The sequence below is a fragment of the Nipponia nippon genome, unplaced genomic scaffold, assembly GCF_047370975.1.
Source record: "Nipponia nippon isolate SJK-2023a ecotype South Korea unplaced genomic scaffold, ASM4737097v1 scaffold_8, whole genome shotgun sequence".
Lineage (NCBI taxonomy): Eukaryota > Metazoa > Chordata > Aves > Pelecaniformes > Threskiornithidae > Nipponia > Nipponia nippon.
Genome location: NW_028262402.1, coordinates 13,483,211 through 13,496,398, shown reverse-complemented (window position 1 = coordinate 13,496,398; position 13,188 = coordinate 13,483,211). Strand labels below are relative to the sequence as shown.

At 37.7% G+C, this 13,188-nt stretch overlaps 1 protein-coding gene across 3 annotated transcripts in view; it reads right to left on the bottom strand.

Annotated features, from left to right (window-relative positions):
* Positions 1–13,188, bottom strand: part of MCC (MCC regulator of Wnt signaling pathway) — a 216,731-nt gene that overhangs the window by 176,758 nt on the left and 26,785 nt on the right. For all 3 annotated transcript variants that reach the window (XM_087742443.1, XM_087742444.1, XM_087742445.1), the window contains one exon: positions 3,514–3,725. In XM_087742443.1, the coding sequence (XP_087598569.1) occupies positions 3,514–3,725 (212 nt within the window). The remainder of the gene's footprint in view (positions 1–3,513; positions 3,726–13,188) is intronic.

Sequence of the window (13,188 nt, the reverse complement as noted above, 5' to 3'; positions counted from 1 at the left end):
ATTATGTTTTTATAAAGCTCTGTAGAGCTATCCATTCACAGGATTTCAACAATGCATTAAAAAAAATCACTTCATATAAACTAAGCAAAGTGATAGCGGACTGATGTTTGTTTAGCTTTTGCAAATGGAAAACTTTTAAGGGCAGCGTGGAGACCCTCTCTATTGGCTGAGGAGTATAATCTATGCTGTAGAAGTACATGATCACCACAGGGATATCTTTAGCCTGACTGCACAGTTTAAAATCAAAAGAAGGCTGTCAGAAAGAAAAACAGGAAATTAAGTAACAAGAACTGACACTCCAATAGGGAAAACCACTTCAAGGTGCTGAGAGAGAAACAGTCACATAACTTCTAACCAGAAAGCACCTAGCTGATTTATGTTCACCCATACAATAGTTACTTTGTTAGACCTCTGAGTCCGAAGTCTAAACTTCTGCAAAGAAATGTAAAAAACATTGCTTTCAAGAGTGTGTCCATATGGCCTGTGTCGATGCATTTGGGAGAAGCTGCCAGGAACTGTTCATCTGGGAGCAGGATGACACAGAAAAGCTCTGCTCTGCTTTTTCGTAAGTGTTCTGAAGACGACAAATCTCTCTGGTTAACTTTAGGAGCATTTAGAGTTCTGGAGAGAAATGTCCACACAGAGTCTGTTTTTAAATCTTTGTCCTTCTATTACATGGCTTTACAAAAAGAAATAAAATCGACTCCCGAAGGGAAGAAATGCAGTTATTAAACCTCCATCAGTTTTTTTGAAGTAATCCTGGTTACAGTATAAAGGAGTCTGCCCAGCTCCCTGTGTACAACTGGAAAAGTTCCCTGGATTCAACCCATAAAAATGTGAAAGCTGAGATCTGCCATTTCTGAGAATGAATGCAAGGGAGCAGCTCAGCTTGTCATTGTGGCAAATGCAGTTAGGTAAAACAATCTGAGAAAGAGACAGAGAAGGAAGTACCCATATTAAATCACAGCTCTCAGGCGGCTATGTTTCTCTCTTTAAAGAGACTGAATTTAGACTGCAGTAAGCATGCCCTTCAGTATTAAAAATCGTGTAAAGGGAATAAATGTAAACAGTGAAAAACAAAGTAAACCATTCTCTTCGTTTTCTCCCCTTTCTTTCTCTCTCCATTTTAATAAAGCCAAAGCAAAAATGTACATATGACCCATGACACCAATGCTCAGCAGGAGTCAAATGGAGATGGTATTGTATTCCTCTACATATTGCTGATTCTACTATGGTTTGAAAGAACACAGAAAGAATATTTAAAAGCAGAAGTATAGCAGATGCTTGTTAAACCAAAGATCAGGCATCTTTCATGACAGTAAGCATAGAAGGAATTTAGAGATGGGAATAGAAAGCCATAATACCTGGGGATCTTTATTTCTTATGAGCCTTCAGCATTTTTATTTTTAACATGTCATAGCAATGCCGTAGCCTTCACACTATGCATTCTTGAATAACACTGCACACCTGTGTCTTCATATTTGCAAATGTTCAACAGGTTCTCAAAGCCCATCATTTCTGAACCATCATCAGCCAGGAGCATAGATAGAGGATGTATTAGTACACACCCACCTTGAAACCTGAATGAACTCCAGATCCAAAAAGGACACAGCAACTCACAGTTCCTAATCCAGAAACAAAAGTATGCAAGCCACTCTTTTTGCACAGTATATTGGTCTTAAGCAGCTCTACTTAAAACTTCTGTTCAAGTGCATTCTACCTCCCTTAAATTAATCAAGTGTGAAACAGGTCATGTCTTTCCAAAATGGTAATTTTTCAGCAAGGCAATCAAGCCTATGGAACATGTATAACTGAACAGGAAACTGTACGTTGATTCACTGACTATCTTCGTTAGACCTAGATTTGCACCTTTTTAATGGGTTATTGTGAGAGAAGTTTTCAGTGAGGGGAAGTACTTGTTTTACCCTGTAGTGTGATTTGAGTTTGGCAGTGTTTTCATACAAGTCAGATAACACAGGAGAGAATACAGCTCAGGAAACATTCGAAAACTAGTGCCTCACAATTTTCCAACCAGTCCAATATCCACCTATTAGTAGTTATATTTAGATGATGTTTCTTGTCTTGATGATGCCAATGTTACTCAAGGCAGGGCCAGATGTCTTACTGGAGAAATACAACATCTACTGTTTCTCTTCTACCTCCGAAGTCTACTATTCTGTTAAAGGAGATATTAGATCGGGTGGACATGATTGTTCTTTTACAAATCTACACAAATTGCTCACATTTCCAGAAAACTACTGGAACATATAAATAAAGCTGCTAACTGGCCTATAATTTCCCAGGTCCTCCACCTTACCCTCTTTATAATACAGGTGTGCCTGCTTGTTTACCACTCTTTCCAGTTTCCATATGCTTCTGTCCAGTTTTGAAGATCAAAGGGTTTATGATGTATTGCAGTTGATCCCTTACTATCCTTCCTAGGGAAAATGAGGACACAATTCCTTTAAGGAACTGTCAAATTCCTTGAACTCTTTTCTCCCTTATCTAAGTTTTAATATCTACATATTTTCACTCTGCATATGGAAACTTTAGGTCCTATATCAGCTCATGTTCAGGAACTTAAATAAAACTTAGAAGGTTTTTGAAAACACTTTCACAATATTTTTCATCATTTTCTTTCCAAATAAGGCAGCTTAAAGAAGCCGATTTTCCTCTGTTGCCAGCAATCACTTCCATTAAGTCTTGAGCATGATATTGGACTAGATGACCTCCTGAGGTTCTCTTACAGCTTGAATTATCCTATGATACTATCAACTAGGAGTCTATTTCACCAAAGTCAAGTGTGCCAATAAATAGTCATTTTAAAAATGAGAAACTTTTGGCTTTCATTTTAGCATCTTTTACTTCTCCACTTAAATTCCTGTGCAATATAAATAAGAAACATGCTACAAAATGGGTGGTCTTTTATAACATGCCTGGCTTAAAATTAAAACACAAACTTGATCCCAATACACTGATGGGGAAGCAAAAAAATGCCCTACTCCTTCAACAGTTATATGTTTTTTTACAACGGAGAATATTTCTTGTCTGTAGAAATAAAAAAGCACAGTGCTAGCACACCAAGGGTTTAAAACAATTATCAAACAATCTAGTGGGCAGTAATGAAATAACATGAGAAGAATTTTTCTGCACAACACTTTTGAACAATCTGACACCGTACTTAAAAAATTAATTGGTAGGAAGTTTTCAGACACAACTCTTCTGTTAAACTGTATAAATTAAGAACTTCGGCTTGGCTCCTCACAGAATCCTACCCGTTTTGATGAAATTCAGTTACACAAGCTTTGGAAATGCTATATGCCTACCAACTGCTAAAATCGCATTGGTTTTCCGGTAAGTGAAAGGCAACAGAAGCATGGCATTGTTTCCATGAAGGCTCAGAGGCTCTAAGGCTGGAATTAATATGCTTCTTTGGAAAAAAAAAAAAACAAACAAACAAACACAAGAAAAAATTTCTACAAAACTTAAAAGCAAAGGCAAAAATGTACTTACAGTGTTGGCAAGTTCTAAGTAGCTTCCTCCAACAGAGTTGCTAAAATTTGAGGCCTGAGCTAGAAGTCTTTGCGGCGCAGCCTGTTGAGTCACATTGCTTCCACCATACTCCAATACCTTTTGTAGTGTAAAATGACTCTGGAGATCCGGACTCTGAAGGTCTCTTGCTCCTGAATCATACTCCCAGCTTTCTCTGGCTCCTGATAAGGCACCTAAAATGCAGAAATGGAAATACATTGTAGTATGGACTGTGTGGACTTCCTTCAAGTTGGAAGGGACCCATAAGGATCATCGAGTACAACTTCCTGCGCCTCACATGACTGCCTAAAACTGAATCATATGACTAAAGGCACCATTCAGACGCTCCTTGAACTCTGACAGGGTTGGTGCTGTGACCACTTCCCTAAGGAGCCTGTTCCAGCGACCAACCACCCTCTCGGTGAAGAACCTTTTCCTAATGTCCAATCTGAACTTCCCCTGACGCAGCTTCATTCCATTTCCTCGTGTCCTGTCAATGGTCACCAGAGAGAGGAGATCAGCACTTTCCTGTCCACTGCCCCCCTTAAGGAAGGTGTAGACTGCCATGAGGGCACCCCTCAGCCTTCTCTCCTCGAAGCTGAACAACCCAAGTGACCTCAGCCGCTCCTCCTAAAGTCTTGCCCTCGAGGTCTTTCACCATCTTGGTTGCCTTCCTCTGGACACACTCCAATAGTTTGATGTCCTTCTGATATTGAGGTGCCCAAAACCGCACACAGGACTCCAGGTGTGGCTGCACCAGTGCAGTGTAGAGTGGGACAATCGCCTCCCTTGACCAGGTAGCTCTGCTGTGCTTGATGCACCCCAGGACATGGCTGCCCCTTTTGGCTGCCAGGGCACACTGTTGACACATGAATAAGCCCGCTTGTCTTTCCAGAAAGAAAAAAAATCAAACAGCTCCACCGCCATTACTCCCCATCTTGCACATGCTGACAATGCCAGAAAGAAAAAAAAAGGTAATAACATTTTCAATGCACAGATCATTTACTAAATTACAAGATCCAGAAGGCAAAATAAAAGTATTTACATACATTATTTAGTGTAGAGTAAAAACCGTGTTATTTACCATAGCTACGGGCCACTGAATGAAAGTGTCAGTTACTATGTCGGATTGAAAAGCAGCACTGATCAAAGAACAAAAGAGGAAAACCATAATTCACCTCTCTTTGTTTACTGAATACCAACAAAATACACGAATCTTTTAGCTGTATAGATCATCAATTTTTATGTTAGCACTGCCTTTCTTATCTCAGGATTGCTTGTTTCAGTTCAGGTTTCAGAGACACATCAATCACAAGGTGTTTCATTACAAATCAATGCAAGAATATGATCACGTAGCTAGGGACAAACAATGAATGCTTCAGAGAAAGTGCCTGTATCATGAAGCTGTAGGGTTGCTGTTTCTCCACATACAATCCTTCCCATTCCTTACAGCCAGAGAGAGGCTTAAACCCTAAATCAAATTTAACAAAATTTTCTTATTTTCTCAGTAACTATGTCATCCCTGGGTGCTTCTGCTTCCCATACAACTGTCCCACTCCTTTTAAAATCTTGTTATGTTTTAGGCTTAACAACTTCCTATGGCAAAACATTCCATGGTAGACACTAGATTATTTAATAACCCTGAGCAGCACTGTAAAATTTCATATGTAGCATAACGAAGATTAAAAAAAAAATTAAGTGCTTGTCCAAACGCACAGTCTAAGTTAATAAAAAAGTCAGAACAGAATCCAGAGCTACAGACTAGAGCAAAACTCTTAAATCCACCATGCATCATCAAACCATAAGTAATTGTCTGTAATGCCATCCTATTAGTTTGAAAGCTTTTCCTGTTTATGAGCTAGTTCTCTCTCAAATATTCATTAGCATTCTAAGTGAGCATTCACTAATCAGTGGTTATTACTTATTCAGTACAATGCCAGGGAGAAACAATAAACTGTATAATGAACTATTAGGAGAACGCCTCCCCCTCGCCAAGAAAGTTGAAGCTGCAAAAGTGCAAATAGAAAACCAGCCAGAGGGGAAGCAAGACCTAATCTGTAGCTTTAGGTCAACACTCTAACACCCTGTAAAGCAGTTATGCATGACAAACCAACTTAGGAAACCCAGAGGTGGTTTTCCTGCCTTACTGTAATGAGAATATGCTAGTCTTTAAACATGTAAGTAGAAGGTAACACAACAGAAAAAGGAATTACATTTTATACTAATATAATTACCATGATTCATTACCACAGGTACAGGTAACAATTAGAGATTAATTCAATTACATTTACACCAAGAGCATGCACCATCGTACTTAATCTAACTACACGCTGCAAGCTTTCCAACAGAGCTACCAGCGATATTTTACATTGTGTGCACCATACTATTACTAGTGATTATGCACAAACGTTAGGTACCTCTGCCCTCCTGTGGCTACAGTATAACGTACAGCAAAAAAATCAGCAGCTCACAGAGCCAAAGCAGCAGAAATGTCTCAGGAGCCTGAGGGAGACAGGGGATCAGTTCTGCCATCTCCCAGGCTTGATAACAACACGGGAAGAGTTGTTACTCTTATCTGCACAAGCATAGCCACAGAATTAAGAGAGACGGTTACATCACATAGATAGTCCTCTTTTTACAGAGCTAAATATGGCATGTATTTCAACTGAGTACATGCACTAAATTTCTGTTACTCAAACGGCATTGTTCTGCAAAAGAGCTTTCACATTGATTCAATTAACAACAGTAGCTTTGTTGAAGACCCAAGTGGCCTTCATAGATTGCACCATCTGCTATCAGATTGGAAGCACTTGTAATAGTCAGCTGGTTCAGAAGTCACCTGTCAGTCACAGATGGATCAGGCACTCCAGGAAAGATTGGGTTTTCATGACTGTATTTTTAACCCAAGTTTTCTTAAAAGTTCAACTCTGCACTCCTAATTTAAAACATACATACTAAAAAATGCAAGGAGAGATGACTGCTACAAAGGAAGGCATTTCCAGTATTTTATGTTGGGCTTAACCGTAGTCTCTAAAGTTGCCCATTATTTTCCCCAACAGATTCCAAAACTCTGGCTGTTAAGGTGCTGTCCTCCTGGGTCACCTTTCAAGTCTCAGCACTGCAGGGAAACTGTGGAGTTGTCAAAACTGAGATTTCAGTTGTAACTGAAAATTCAGTCAGGAATTAACATACAACTCTTGTATGTTGGCTGTGATTAACATACAATTCTTGCTCTTGCAGTAGTAATCAGAAAGAAGGAATCATTAGGTATGATGGCACACTAAAAGCTGATAGCCGACCTGATAACTACGTATCTATAGCTCCTAAATCGGTGTTTAACAATTAGTCTTTACAGAACTACACACATCCCATAGTAGTTTTCCCTGTTGCTCTACACTTACAATCATATGAAACATGAAATGTATATATTAAATGAAACAAAATTATTATAATGAAAATTCCCAGGTAATAAGCATGCCGGAAAATTTATGTTATTACAACTACTAAGCAGAAAAAAAAAAAAAAAAAGTAGTTGCACAGTATTTGTATCAGCCAAGTAATATAAAAGAATATAATTGTTTTCTAATTATATAAGTAACACTTCAATTCCAGAGTAAGACAGTTAAATCAATCCTTTTTGGACTGAATGCATACATCAGACTTCTCTAAAAGTGCAGTATACAAGCTTCTGATTCTACACAAGCTTCTACACAAGTATTCCTTTAATTGCCTTCCTAGTACTACTAGGACTTGCCTGTCTTGACCTGTAATTAATTCTGGGCAAAATTCACGTTATAGCAAACATTCAGTACCTAATAGGAACTTTTTCTTTCTTTTGTAGAGTAGGTGAGTAGAGCATCTGAGTATGTGTGGATCCATTAGCAGCAGTCAGATCAATCACAGCAGGGCAACCTAAATCTTGCCTGAAACATTTATTTAAAGATTTTGTCTTTTGCAGGTTTTCCTGTTCATTTTGTTAGCCCCAGCTTTTGCTTATTTCCTTACAATTTACAATTATTTAAACTTTGACATATGATATCACATTTAAGAAAAACAAATGACAGGTTAGTCTGATGATACATACACATACAAGATTCCATAATCATGGATAAAATTTCAGTTGGTGAATTGGACCAAAGCTGTTTAAAGTAACTTTAATCAATTCCCTTGACAAATATTACTATGATGGGATACTTTGTCCATCTGCATTGAGACTTCTTGCTAGCTCAGTCTTTATCACCTGCAAATCTCTCAGTAACAGCACAGAGGCCTGTTTTCTGGTACTGGTGTCACCTCATCACCTGAACCTGCAAAGGAGAAGCAGGTGTCTACCATAACTACAAGTCTACCCATACAGCCAGGCTTTTTGGTTTGGTAAAGGCTAGCTTTACCAGGCTATGCTGACAGACCAAGCATTATGTGGTTTCACCTTTGCTCACAGAGTAGGAAAGATAACCCAACAAGATCGCAGGGTACTGAAGATGTATTAGTTGCTGAAAGGATCTGAGGTATCAGGAAAAGTGAGGCACTGTAAGACTAGCCCTGCATCAGCTTCTCAAATGAGTCTGGCTTATGAATGGCAAACAGGAAGACAGCTGACGATGTAAGACGCTATGAGCACAACCAGCCTCTAGGTCACATAGCTAGATCTCACTCAATGAGGAGGTTCTTAACAGCAGAGATCCAAAGTCTGATCACTGTTTTTCATGAGGTATCAGTGGCATTTAGTTACTTAAACTTATTTGAGGAACTCTGACATTTAACACAGAATATAACTCATATGCGCACTGGGCACAGCTCGCAGCTTCTGGGAGAAATTTCATTCTAGAATATGATGATTTTACTGCTGAGTAGGCAGAGAGTTAAGTCCTCTCAGTTCAGTGCCAGCCTCTGGTCTCAAAACCTATTTCAATCAGCCATAATTTTGTAATCAGAAGTTGCATAGTTATTTTAAAACATTGTCTTCATGCCTTACTATATGTATACAACCATTCCTGAAAATATGGTGTATCTGATTTTTAGTATCTCATTTCACACACTGGATCACTCAATAGGCATAAACATGTTATAGATTTAGGCAATCAGTGACTTTGCAGTTTTTTAAGGTAAGCCAGACAGTTCCCCTCTTTTCCACTTCCATTTTTTTCAGTATTCAAAATTCAGATTATGACTGACGGAAGACAAAATCCTTCTGTATTCCAAAAGCATTATATTACCAGAAGAATTGCTATTTTTCAGCTTTTTTTTTTTTTTTTTTGTGAGTCTTTCATTCAACAGTTAAAATGTGAAAACCTATCAAAAAGAGTGGGAATTTCGAGTGTTTATTCTATTATTCAGGGAAGGCAACAGGGAGATTTGCGAAAAGCACTAGTCATTTCAAAGCTCCCTACTGACCAGTAATAAAGGTTTTGGTGGTAAAAGCACCACTGAATGAAGGGAAGAACGTACAAAATTAACAAAGAATGGCCATTTTGCACTTAGCAGTCAGCTGAATAAGACGTCAAGGAGTAGGCCTAGCTATAAAATCAGGGGGTAGGGCAGGAAACCAAGAAGAATGGAGAATAAGTCTTTGGACATTCAGACATTCAACTCCCATAAGCTGATGCAAAAATTATAAGGGCCAAATGCACTTTAAAGAAGACTTGTAAGTTGAACACAGCTCTGATTGCTCAAGGAACATATGAGGTACAGTAAATCAAAACAACTGAAAAGAAGCTATGCTCCAAAGATGGATCAACTTTATACTAAGCCAACCTGACTACAGAAGTGAAAATTATAAATTCACATTTGGAACTTATTGAAACTATTGAAACTATTTCCATTGTTTTCTACATAACACCAGTGTTCTCCATAACACATTAGAAAACAAGTGTTTTCTCTCACATCCTGCTGTCTGTGATATTTTTCCCGGAAGAGTTATAGGAAGCTAACGAGAAAGTGGGGATAGCTTTTATGTTCACAAAAATCTTCTGGTAGAACTATTTATGTCTGGAATGGAACCTACTTAAAACTTACTTAAAACCACGAGATAATTACAAAAGGCTCTATGCAAGTCAGCGAACCACTCCCATACAGGAATCAAAGACCAAAGGCTCCAGCTTCACTGTCCATGGTTACCACCTGGTACATGTCCGAAGTCTGTCACCTAGAATAACTCTTTCCTATTTAACAGGAAATACACTTTAAAACCTATTTATTATTTTGCATCAGATGACAAAACAATATGAGTGATAGCATGGCAAGAGTGAAGATAATGACTGATCCTCACATACACAGGTGGGTGAGAATGTTTATTTAAAAATATAGAAAGATGTCTGCTAAACACCCATTACAAGTTCTAAGAGAACTCACAACACAATAGGTTTTCTTTTTTTGGAAAAAAAAGTCTGCAGAGGCATAATTTTTAAATGCACTCTCCACTCAGCCTTCAGTCCTAGATGAAGCTGTCATCAGAACTTTTTGCAACTCTTCTCCAGTGACCTAGAAGGAAATAATTTGCTATGGGAGAAGCAGTTATGGGAAATGAGGAATCTCTAAGACAAGGCTCTGTGGGATCACTATCTAAGCCTTGTTCCTCCTACCATACCCTTATCTGGTTTGACGAACACTGCATAGAAGGTACTGCGTTAGGCTATGTTCTTTCAGTCCCTTTCTCCTTAGGACTGCAAGTGAGGATAACAAGCTCTAAGGGAAGGAAGACACAGCTATACCCCACCCTGACTAACTAAGGCAACCTACTCCATGGGAGAAATCTGTTTAATGAAATTAGATCTAAGAGGAAAATTGAACCAAATCCATCATTTTTGCTCTAAAAAAGAAAAGCCTTGGACTTCTCAGAAAAATGCATCTGACACCTTTGATAATTTTTGTTTATTTAGTGTTTTCTAAACCCCTCAAAGAACAAAAACTCCAGAACACTTCGATATGCCAAGACAAGAAAGTATACTTTGAAAGAGTATGAACAGCATTTTATATGCCTTTACTAGTACTAGGAACATACAATACCATGCACATACTTGATAGCATTACAGAGATCACAAAAATACTCATCAGTATCAAACAAATGACCTAATAGAGCATAATGTTTTTGGCATGAAAATATGACAAAGAACAAATGGAAAGAGAAGTCAAGATTCGATTGAAAGAGTAAAATTATTTACCTTTGAGAAATATAAAACTGATACTCACAAGAGACAAGAATTCTCCTGTAGACGTAACTCAGTAAAATAAATCTCCAGTTACGTTTCTCTATGCCCACTGAAGGCTCATACACAGTTTTAGGTGGATATTGTAAGTGTAGTGTGTACACCAAGTGCAGTCAGCTCACGCTTCGTCTCCCCTGTGTCCCTGAACTACAGTTATAACATTTTCCCTTTCTACTGGCATGTTTCTTCAAATCATCACAAAACCTCAATTGTATTTCAGGTTCACCAAAGTATCCCCAATACTGGTATATTCAGAATTCAGGAATTCTTGAATTTTGTGCTGCCAGACTCACTATAGGGTATAACTATAGAGTAAATCTGGGAAATACTTAAATGCACCCTTAAAGAAATTAGAACAGTTTGAAACTTAACCAGCACTCTCACTTACTAAAGTAATGCTAGCATCTCTTTTTTTAGGCTTTTGGGTTTTGATTTTTTTACACTCCATAACATATTTTTCTAAGCAGATTTTCACCAAGTATAAGAACTACCTAAAGTCTTAAGAAAGAAATAAACTGAATGCCCGCATGAAAATTAGGACAAAGAATGAGCTTGCCAAGAACAAAACCATAAAGTAGACAATTGAAGTTTGTACCAGGTAACTCATTCCTTATGAAGTCTTGAGAAAGTAAAACATTTAGTGCTATGTGTAGTGAACAAAAAAGTTTCTCTCATGACAATTTTCCAGTCATGCAACACAGCTTTGTGGATGAAGAAGCTGGGCTTGTTAAACCAGTAGCCCAAGCCATGCATTAACAAATATTAGTGGAATTTCCATCGAATCACCTTCTTCAAATTTATTTCAATCACTGCAGAAATGCATACCTGTAAACTACCGTGGTTTCGGTACTTGCTAGCAGACTGGCATTGGCTATATAGGGAATAATGAAACATAAAACAAAAAAAGCACACTATCCATGACACATTCATACACCTGTCCTTGAATCTGAAACGATTTAAGATTATCAGTAGACATGACAACCATTTCCTCTATTCAGACCCAAGAAATGGATGATAGGAATGACTTACCAACAGTCTAGAAACCAGCGTCTCCCAGAAACAGGATACCGTTTCAGAATAACCTCTGGTCTAATGCAGATTACAAATATTCAAACCATAAGGAAGCTTTGACCAAGTTTGTTGCCCTATCAGACACCAGAGAACCCATTCTGCAAGGATGACTTCCATCCTTTGTAGATTTGCTGGTGTTTAACACGTGCTATACATTGCAGTTTTCATAAGATTAGTCAGCTGTCAATTTCAAGTCCCTTGGAAATCCAGGTTCATTTGTTTTGCTGCTCATAAAACTTAGCACTCTACGTTTCTAAAAAAAAAAATTAAAAAAAAAAAATACCTATATTGTGCTGCTTTGGACAAAGATTGCAGTATCAAAAGAATATTTGAAAGTAATAAACTGAACTGCTTACAGTTAACTTAAGTTCGTATGTAGTTAAATTTGGCCTAGCAGATATTCACAGCTTTTCCAGTCAAACAAATCTAAGGTGAAAGTTTGCTCATAAATCTCAATAAAATCTGCAGCACACCTTTGAGTCCATATGAGCTCTGTAGTTTTTAATTAAATATAGCATAAATAAATGTAAACACTGCATCAGTTTCTTGAAAGCAATTTATTTGCACTAAGATCAAACATGGAATTAATGCAAAGCAAAAGTAATGATTTTTCAGCCCCAACTGGCCTGCCTCTCATGTTTACCCATAAGCTTAATTTGAGGCTGAATTTCTACCATTCCTTTGATTAATTCTCATGCTTGATCCACAACGTAAATAAATTATCATATCAAATTTTCAAGGGACTTATTTTCAGTAAAGAGAACAGGGGAGTTGGCTATGAATTAATTACTAACTACTAACCTACAGACAAGGATTGCTTATGGACTCTAACATTCATAATTATTTGTCTAGAATATGAAATCAGAAAGTACATGCAGCTTTACACAAAACCATTCACCCGTCTAAAGGAAGAATTTACTAATGAACAGTACCATTTCTTGTTCATCCTCAAAACCAATGGGTACTAGAAATAGACTATTCTTTATCATGGGAAAAAATTGAATTTGCTAATTACCTGTAAAGAACTAGACAAATCTATACAACATAAAATATAAATAATTCTAATTCTGTCTTTTACATAAGACATATAAAACTATATAACACTGAAACACCTGACAGAAGCCACAACTGTTCAGGCAACTTTCTGCCGTAAATCATTAGACATGTAGTTCTGCTGTATTATAGGCTCTCCTTTGCCAAGCAACCCACTTCCATCACTCACTAGATGATTCACACAGATTTATTTATTTATCATGGCTTTCAGTCTCCATAACTGGAAATAGGACCCACAGATCTGATCAGTAACTTACATTCTTCCTGTATTTCCTACTGAAATGACATATTAAAGTCAGATAGCATATGGTCATTGCAAGACTCCAGC